The 10314-nt window shown below is 45.6% G+C and overlaps 1 protein-coding gene across 1 annotated transcript in view; it reads right to left on the minus strand.

Moving 5' to 3' along the window:
- Positions 1-9934, minus strand: part of LOC146626031 (melanoma receptor tyrosine-protein kinase-like) — a 40037-nt gene extending 30103 nt beyond the window's left edge. Inside the window, exon 1 of the mRNA XM_085363146.1 lies at positions 9731-9934. Within this exon, the coding sequence (XP_085219272.1) occupies positions 9731-9812 (82 nt within the window). The 5' untranslated portion in view covers positions 9813-9934. The remainder of the gene's footprint in view (positions 1-9730) is intronic.
- Positions 9935-10314: the final 380 nt, after the last annotated feature.

The following is a 10314-nucleotide window of genomic DNA, read 5'->3' on the forward strand; positions in this document are numbered from 1 at the left end:
GTCAAGGACAAAAACGTACAGAGAAGTCTGCATCAAGCCTTGAAATCACAGCTTTCCTAGTTTTAAGCCTGGAGTGACAGCTTGGTGGTGTGATGGTCAGTGCTGGTGCCTCACAGCAAGAAGGGCCTGGGTTCAAATCCACAATCTGGCCAGTTTGCAGTGTGTAATTAGAGTTCGGTTAGTTGGTAATTCTAAACTACCCATGAGTGCAAATGGTTGTTTGTATCTATGAAATCATCAACCCCCACATTGGTTCATTAAGCACGACTAGCAGTAATCGCCTTGATTAGCAAAGTAGTTGTTCAAACAACAAGATTTCATTGAGTTCTCCTGAAGTTTTTAACTTGTGTAGAATCAATTAAAACAGATTTCACTCTACATACTTAAATAAATCACTTTAAGTCAATATAAGCATACTACGTTGATCCAACGTAATCCGATTACATTTAACCACCAAATGCCAAATGTGTTGGTCTGACATGGTCAAAAATGGGTTTTTGTACTCGGTTAAATCTTGTGGGAAAAGGTGCCGTGATTAAATTGTGTTCATCCAACAACAGATTTTTTTGAGTGAATGCACCACAGTGGGTTTTAAATCAGTCAATCAAAATGTGACTGAAGTGCTGACTGTCAGCTTTAACTCAAGGGGTTTAATAAAAACACTGCACAGCTGTGCAGACTCTCACACTTTCACAGGCTCAGAACCAGCTGGACAGGTGAGACCTGCTCCCTCGTTGTTGGAGCCAAGTCCAGGCCGATATTTTACTCAGTTACATCATGCCATATTTAAGTATTTGTCATGATCTTTAAGTTTCTATTATGATCTTGATCATTTTATTGTTATTTATTGTTATAATGTAATAGGCTGTGCTCCATAAATTAATCCTGCTTTGTTAGTCTGTTGTTGTTGTAAAGTGTTGGTGGATGTCGTAAAGGGGGTGTGTATTTGGCCCACATGCGGAGCAACAGTTTTCTGACCGTCGCCGTTTTAATGTTATTTTTGTTATAACATAAAGGGAATATAAACGGAGCTCCCACCAGAGGCATTTGTTTTGTACCTTTCGATTTGTATGGAAAATAAATGTTTTGCCCCTTTTTTCCTTCGCCTCGTTTTTTGCTACCGGAAGGCATCCAAGCGACTTAACAAGAGCACGAGTCAGAAACTTTACGTTCTGCAAAGAAGGACCGAAGGTTGCCGCTATACTCGTTGTTCCCTGAGCCACGAGAAGGATCTGGATTTAATCCCATCCAACTTTCCTGAAAGGGTCAATACAGGCTCCAAACAGACTCGGATGCTGAGGGACGTCCTAAACTGTGTCACTGTACAAAACCTCATGGACCTGACTGCATGTCAGGAAACCGTTCTAAATGATTTCACTGAGGGATGCTTCAGACCAGTTAGCATCCATGTGGTCACCTCACCCTCAACCAGCAACGTCTCAGTCACCTCCTCCTCCAGCCACGGGGACAAAGACGCATTTCTGAGCCAGCTGAGACACTGAAACTCTCCCAATATCCTGAGTCTGCCCTGCAGCTCCTTCCAGGAGGACATACATCTCAACTAGGAGCCTCCAGGTGAGTCAGGTACCTGTCTCAGTGTAGAAGAGCAGCGGCTCTCCTCTGAGCCCCTCACCCAGTCTCTAAGGTGGAGTCCAGAGACCTTTGAGGGGAGGCTCGTTCCTGCTGCCGTGTCATTACATGCAGTTTGTGACAATCATCAACTGTTTATCTTCCATGCAGATACCTGCAGGCTGCAGGTGTGAAGCCCGATGAGGGCTGCGTGTGAGCTCCAACCTTCAGAGCCCGACCAACAGAGACAGCAGGTCGTAAGAAAAGCCTCTAAAGCACCGAGTGGGGTTTGTGTGATGGCGTGCGGGCACGCAGGTACACGAGTGGCCTGTATAATCCGGCGAGCACTTTCTCAGCTCCATTATTGACATTTTTCACATTCCTGCTCTGAAAATCCCACAGGCTGCTCTTGACGGGCGTTAGCCGCCGCCGCTGGGAAACCTACCACACACAGCGTCTCACATTCGTTACAACAGCAACAAGGACTTAACTCGCCAACGCAGTTAGATTCAAGTTCTCGTTCCCACCTGCAGCTCCCAGCAGTCTGGAGCGAGTCCCATCGGTGACTCAGCGCTGGTGAAAATGACATTTCAGCGTGACAGCTGATATCTGTGTGAATACCTCAGTGAAACTGACACAAGCCAAAAACAGCTGCGACTCACTCAACCACCTAAACACAGGTTTACACACCTGTGGAAACACCTGAGTGTTTACATGTGGTGGAAACGACCACAAAGACGCAGAAACCCAAAACAAAGCATCATCACATTCATCTACACACACACACACACACACACACACACACACACACACACACACACCTGCATCAGTGTGACACGTGTACTAAAGTTCACCTTCACCTCGTTGTGCTGGTGGCTTCTTCCTGCTGTCGCTGCTCACAGGGAGTCAGTGATTGTTGGGGTTCAGTGATGACAGTGTGGAGTCGTTACAGTAACTTAAAGTAATTTAACTGACTGCACAGCATTAGGGTGGTGGTGTGGTGGTTAGCATCATCGCCTCTCAGTACGCAGGCCTGTCTATACTCTGGCTTCCTCCCACAGTCCAAACACGTGATGTGAGTGTGGACGGTTGTGTGTCTGTGTGTGGCCCTGTGATAGGCTGGAAGCCTGTCCAACGTGTACCCCGCCTCTTACCCCACGCCAGCTGGGATAGACACCAGTGACCATGATCTGGAGGAGAAGAAGAAGGATGTGCGGGCGGAGAGCATCGCCGCTCTGACACGATGCTGGCACGTTCAGCTACCATCACATCAGACGTCCTCACACACGCACACAAAAGCTCAATCATCAGTGTGTGGTTCGCTTTGATTCATGAGGAAAAGCTCAGCGTGTCCGGCCCCTCCTAAACCAGCAGCCAATCAAAACTCTTGAATCGAGGCAGGACTCGGAGAGCTTTGGGAGTTACACCGCTGACCTCGGCTCAGTTTTTGGGGTGTTTTTCAGTCGGGCCGATTGTTGTCGTACTTTTTTTAGTCAGTGCAGCTCGGCTGGGTATGTTAACAGCATTACCATGGTTACCGCCAGGCTCCAACGTCTTCTTTATTATTGGAGTCGAGTTTCACTTACACACACAGCCAAGGTCTTTCCAAAAAGTCAAACTCAATGGGAACTCTCACACACACACACACACACACACACACAGATGCTCTGTGCAGCCACAACAATCAGTGTTTGATGATTTACTGCAGCTGAAGCTGGATCAGAAACACAGAAAGCGAGCAGCTGCTCTCTCCCAGCACACACAATCAGCAGAGAGTGCAGCCAATCAGAGCAGCTGGTGTCATCAGAGAGACACGCTTAAAGTCTCCGAACAGCTCAGTGTAGAAATCTGATTGTTTTTGTGTTCAAACTTAAAAACTGAGAGGACGTTGGTGTGTGTGTGGGTGTGTGTGTGTGTGTGTGTGTGTGTGTGTGTGTGTGTGTGTGTGTGTGTGTGTGTGTGTGTGTGGGACAGAGACTGGGTCAGTGTGAGACTTTAGTTTGTTAACTGGTAATTATGTGACAGTGCAATCAGCTCATTTACACAGTAACATGAAATTAATGCAGCCAGTTACTTTCTCTGGCAAGTAATTAAGTCATCTACACCATTACTTTTAAGGGAAGTAACTTGTAATATGTAACAGATTACTTCTTCGCTGGTTTGTGGCGATACAGTCCATGAAATAATCACATACAATCTTTCTTTTCTTTTCGTGCTTGAGGTCATGAATATGTCAGCGCTGCATTTCACAGGACAAATTTCCTGAGGTGTGTTTCTAGTAAAGAGAGCGTCACCATGGCAACCAGGAAAACAAAGATGGAAAAAAGACATGGCAGCCATTTTTCTCAACCCAACTAGCACATCGTCATGACAAAGCGACACATTTGTACCTGCTTTTATATTTAAAGTGAATACAAACTCTGAAACACACAGTGTGTGTCTGAAACACACACACAGCTTTTTGCTGTTTAACGAGCACATGTGAGGCTGCACTGATGAACTGTTGTGTTCAGAGACACCAAATAATGTTGCGGAGCGTGAATCAAAATACAAATTGTTTTCTGGTAAAACAAGACAAGGTCGTGATTATCTCACCAACTGCCATGAGACTGGGTTGACTTGTTTGGTCGCCATCTTTGGTTTAATGACATGAGAGAATTTAACCCTCAGTCTTGGCCTGCAGGCACTCTGCAGTGAAACAACAGCCCATTCTCAACAATGACAGTCACACAAATACACTCAGACTCACTCAAATCCTCCTGCTAATCAAATTGTGTTTGAAACAAAGATGGAACACAGTCAGCTGTTTTCACTTATTACACACACACACACAGATAAAACTCTAATCTCAGCAGAGCAGCCTGAATGGTCTGACATACACTGAAATCTCCCATAATGCCCTGCAATCCAACCAGAAACTGTCAAAATAAAAGGTTAACCTGAGAAATTCTCAAAAATACAACATTCATTTATCAGCCGTGTCATTTCCTGTTCTTTCTGAGGCGCAGGTTAAACTTCCCGAGGAAACACCGGGGCTGATGGGAACTGTGGCACTGTGGGATCAATGACAATGATCGATAGGTTTTACAGGCTGCATTTAATCCTGGATGAAGTTTTTTCTAACGCTCCTTCCTGTTTACATCCTGCCTGCTGCTGTAGTTTATGATGCGTTCAAAGAAACGTCGTATTTTTAAAATGTATTTATTTCTAATGTGAAGCCCCTCCCCTTCCTGCTGAGGGTTTCCTCCTCTTGTTAATAAACTAATAACTGACATCACATCCTGCCTTATCTCTGGGATCTGTGCCCAAGACCTCGCGACATGTTTTTCCAAACTGGGTTTAAAAGTGAACGTCCAGCACGTTCATGGATGCAGTGCAGGAGGACATGCAGAGGCTGGTGTGGCAAGAGGGCTGGGGCAGGAGGAGATGGAGGCGGATGACTTCTGAAAGGAGCAGAAAGAGGAAGAAGATCGGCTGTGTCTTCTCTAAAATCTAACTTGCATGTTATTTATGATGCTGAGCCTCGTGTGCTCTTTCCACTCTGAGCTGTGAGTGGGGATTTCTTCTCTTCGATTAAGTTACATTATCGCCTCGGTAGTTCCCACAGCACATGTGGTGTGGGATGTGGTAAACCCACAGTGCTTTTCCAGGCTGTACAACCTGCATTCACTATTTCACACACACACTCAGTGCTACAGGTCTGCACAGAGCCCAAAGGATGCTGAAGGACCTCAGTCACATCCTGTTCTCTAACCACCTGCTGCCGTACGTCACACCTCACAGCAGCTTGTCTGCTCACTGAGACACTGTGGACTCGTCCTGCACACGTCACAACTTCTCACAACCAAGATATACAGACTCGTGTGTTTATGGGTCAGTAATAAGAACTAAACCACCATGAGCCCGGAGCTCTCTGCTCTGAGCATCCCCACACTCATCTAATCAGACCCCACACTGACCCACTCCACCCAGGATGTGAACTCATTCTCGTCCTCCTCTCTGATGAGGTTATCGTTCCCTGTGGGACGTCTGTCTCATGGAGAATGTGGGAGGAGCAGAGACAGTTTAAGCCTCACAGCATGGACGCAGGCCGAAGCCATCAATCACCGATCAGTCAGAGAAACGAGCTCCTGCAGGTTTCTGATGGAGATCAATGAGCGAGAAAAGAAGGAGAAAACTACAACATGTACTCAAAGTACTACAATACGAGGAGAATGCACATTACATAAGGAGCTGAGAACATCAGGGATGGAACTGTGGTGGAGTTTACGTCTATATGGACTGTAATGTTCTCTTTATGATCTGCTGTTGTGTACGTTTGTGTCTGTGCAGAATAACATGTTTGTGTTGCTGTGAACCTCGGGTGTTTCACTCAAATTACAACAACAATAATCACACAATGGTTGATTAAAGCTCCGCCCCTATTGTTGTGGCCGAGCGTGTGACGCAATCACTGATTTCGGTAAAGACCACCGACAGTTACGACTCGGCGTAGGAGAACACCATCACAGAGCAGAGCAGGCATCAGTAACAAAAGAAGGAGCTGGGTGGAGGTGGGCTGCAAAGCAGCTTGCAGATGAGCAGCAAACATTAGCTATATGTGAATGAAAGTCCCAAATGTGACCAGAGGAGCCTGTTAGACCCACAGCAGAGAGCAGAGCGAGTGCCCTCCACCAGAGTCAATGCTTTGTCTGACAGTCTTAATGAAAGTCACATGGGCTTCTTCTTTGCTCCACCTTTCTGCAAACTTTCATTCAGCCTGATGCTTGTATGCATTGTGAGTCATGCAGACAGACTAATCGCACTGATCACTGCTCCAAATCCAAACAGAAACGCAGGCATTACACAAATGCAGCTGTGGAGCTGAGATCCTCACGCTGCAACATTTTCCACCTTTCACTTACAGTTTTTTACAGACGCTAGGACACATTTCCCAATACTTAGGTCACTTTTGCAAAACTCTTCACACAATCCTCCTAACTGACCGTCAGCTTGGCAAAGCAGTTCATTTCACATTCAAAATGCACTACAACTACCAAAACACTTCATTCAGGTCTCAAATAAACTCATTCTTCCAGAACACTAGCAAAGGTTGACAGCCGACAAACACACTTTGTCACCCACAAAACAATGACCTAAAAAACACTAACAACATGTAGCATTACACAGTGTTTTCTTGTGTAAAACAAGGACACATCTCTGTTTATAATTTCAATATATGTTACTGGAATGAATCAGACATCATGCAGAATTCGTTAATATTTGTTTATGTATTTTTATGTTTTTGCACTAAGTAATCCCAAAATACAAGAATTTGTATACACACCATCCACTGATACACATACAATAGTAATGCTAATCTACTCGGTCTCCTCCATTTGGCCACAGGTTCTCATCCACATCACATCTTATGTCATCCAGGGCAACACACCTAGGAAAGAATCTTCTGGCTGCCAGAATTGAAGGAGTTGAAAAATTGAAGGAGTAACACCTGTGTAGATGTTCATCTACAATGAGAATCAGCTGTGGCTGGTTAAACTGCATTTTTAGATTTAAAATATGTTTCAATAAAATATTGCTGTTGGATTTTGCTGTCTTTTTAAGTTTTGCATTGTGTTATTGTTTTGGCCATGAGTTTACAGTTTTTCTCAAATGTTAAAACACAAAAGCCAATCCTGTAACCCAAATGACCAGTAGTCTAAACACATTTACTAAATGTAGCCACCATATTCCAGTACCATAAACACATGTCACATGAAGACACAAAACACAACCCTCTGTACTCATAAATCTAAACACATTTTTCCTTGCTAAAACACATGTTGCAAAACAACTCTGCTCATATCCTCAAATGAAAGCCCATGTGATGCAAAATGCTTGCCACAGTCACCAATCTTTGAACACAGGGAACACACCTGGCGTCAGTCACTACACACAATGACTCAAAATTGAAGACACTTGTTGCTAATGCTGTACCCACATGTAAAAGCAAGTTCAGAGTGCACAGTATGCTGAAGGTTCCAAACAAACACAATGGATGAAGGCAGAGTCAGGGGAAGAGGAATTTGATGCAGAGGAGGGAGAAGAGCTGGCCCTGGAAGAAGAGGAGCAGGCCAATGAGGAAGAGGAGTTCAAATGAGAGGAGGAAGAGGAGCGACCAACGAGGAAGAGGAGGAGGCCAACATGGGAGAGGAGAAGGTCCAGGAGGGAGAGCAAGACAACCTCGCACCATCATTACGGACGAGATGCGAGCAACAGCTCAGCGACATGATGCCGCACAGTGATTGTGGTGTGTGTGTGGTGTGAATAACGTAAATAAAAAAACTTCACACCCTGTTCATGTTTTCAAGATTACTGTTGTGTGCAATAGATTCTGTTTTTGCATTGAGTTGTGTTACAGTAGTGTACGTACATGCAGGATTTTCCATAGATTTATACTACTCATATGAAACTCACAAATCTAAATGCCTAATCCTCTGCAGAGATCTACGACGATCCGTTACTGTATAGCTTCTAAAATATGCATTGGCAGTTATGGAACAAAGAACCTTCTCACAAATTGAGCATTGTGTTTTCAATTGTTTTGCTGTAGTGTGTAATGCTGTGTATAGTGTTTACAGTTTTGACAGCTTCGAGCTGCTCTCTTGGTGTGGGAGTTTGAGTTTTGCAGTGGGAAGGTGTGGTTGTGTTTATGTAGCTTTAGAGAAGGGTGTTGTGTTTGGACATTGGGGGACCTGGTGGTAACGTTTGTGAAATGTGTTTTAGCATTTGAGAAAAACTGTAACAGTTTTGAAAACAGTATGTAAGCACATGCAAAATGTCCTGTACGTACAAAGATTTTTGGCAGTTGTTGTGTCTGAGTGAGAAGATAATTCATGAAATTTGAGAGATGTAGTCATTGGATGCATTTTGTGCCAAAACAATGATAACTGGTCCTCAGTTTAGCCCACATAGACTTCTGTTGTGCTCACTGTGTGAGGAGTTTTGCAAACGTGACCTAAGTATTGAGACATGTGTCCTAGCGTCTGTAAACAACTGTAAAGCCTGATTATCATTTAAAACACGTCAGCCTCTCACATGTCACGTGTCTCATTATTAGGAGTATTACAGATGAACTGCACTCTGATGTCCCTGTGCTGTTGCATGTTCTCTGTGGGGGAGACGCGAGCTTTGGCTCAGATGCAAAGCAAACACGAGAGGAAATGAAGGTTTAATTGGCGATGAGCGTCAGTGTGTGTGAGTTTAAACGTCTTCAGCCGCGAGCTTCCACAAACTTTCTCCACGCATGGCTCCATCTCTGGCTCAGACACACCGCCTCTGACATTCACTTTTTACTGTTTATTACAGGTGTGTTAAACCTGCGATCAGTCCTCCACGCTCACCCGCGGAGCTGAGTGGACAGCAGAGTGACCTGCTGTCCGCACACGGTCACCTTTAAAGGCACACCTGATTTGTGTCTGTTCGAGCTTCTTCATGCATCTGTTTTTAACTGTGTTTATTCGCTCTGCTTTTAATTTGATTCCGGTGCAAACATTCCTCTCACACTTCTTTCATTTCTGTATCCGTCCTCCTCCCTCCCTCTCCCGGGTCACATCCCTCCGACCCCTCTGTGAGATGTAATCTGCCCGCGGGCCTCCTGTGAGTGGCGGAAGCACCTCCTGGGGAGAAGCGGAGCCTCCTCGGCTGTGTCTGAACCCGCAGAGCAGTCTGACCTGTTAATTCCAGTTAACTCCAATTTAGAGGCTCGTACTTCCTCCTGTGAGGGATCCGATCGGCGGAATCACTCTGATGTTACATTCATTTGATATCACGGAGGAAAAGGTCACTTCCTCAGCATGTACAGTAACTTTAAAGGTTTAACATTTAAGACCGCGTATAGATCTGAGTCGTGACTCTGATGTTCGAACACGCGTGTTTTCCTCTGTGGAATACTGCCCCGGACCTTCTGATCCTGAATCAGTTGTAATGATCATTTCTGCAGGCTGTCTCACTCTGACTCTGAAACCACTTTGCTCCAGTTTCTGTACTTTTACACGAGCTCTGAGACCCCAGGTCACATGTGTGATCCCGACGCCCGCGGAGCGGCTGAGCCGCAGCGGTGCCCTCAGCGGGGACACACCAACTTTTTAACCCACCCCGGAGCAACGTCCCCGGTTCCTACCTCTCCTGTCGGGAGTGGTGCAGCAGCAGCGGCCGAGCAGCAGCAGCAGCAGCGCCGCTCCTCCTCCGCAGAGAAGCTTCATGTCCGCGGTTCGATCCTAACTCTGGTACTCGGAGTGTGCGTGAAGTGCGTGGACGGACTCCTCCATGAGCAGCAGGTACAGCAGAGACTGATCTCCAGAGCGTCCTGCAGCTGAATGACGGCTCCGAGCTCGGAGCGGGGAAGTCCACACCTCCTCCACCTCCACCCACACCTCCTTTTCAAATCCATTTAGCTTTATTGACATGACACCCAAACCCGCGTGTCCGTGCGCACAGGAACACAAAGGATCGACTTTCATTAAGCTGTAAAACTGAAGTAAGATCAGCGGAAATGCGAAGATAATAAGACACCAACTTCTCACTTTATGAACGGGAAATTGTGGAAATGTGGAACAACACGCACTGTGGGCTTTATCCACTAATGACTGAACACTGTGAAGAAAAAAAAGAGTGACAGAGGGGTCGCAGCCCGGTGTCGTCCGTGACTCTGACACTGACTCACATCGTGTTCTTTATTCAAACATTTTGACATCATTGTTATTA

This window comes from Diplotaxodon limnothrissa, linkage group LG9 (genome assembly GCF_057381915.1).
Source record: "Diplotaxodon limnothrissa isolate DT_005_m linkage group LG9, D_limnothrissa_male_GT1.1, whole genome shotgun sequence".
Taxonomy (NCBI): Eukaryota; Metazoa; Chordata; class Actinopteri; order Cichliformes; family Cichlidae; genus Diplotaxodon; species Diplotaxodon limnothrissa.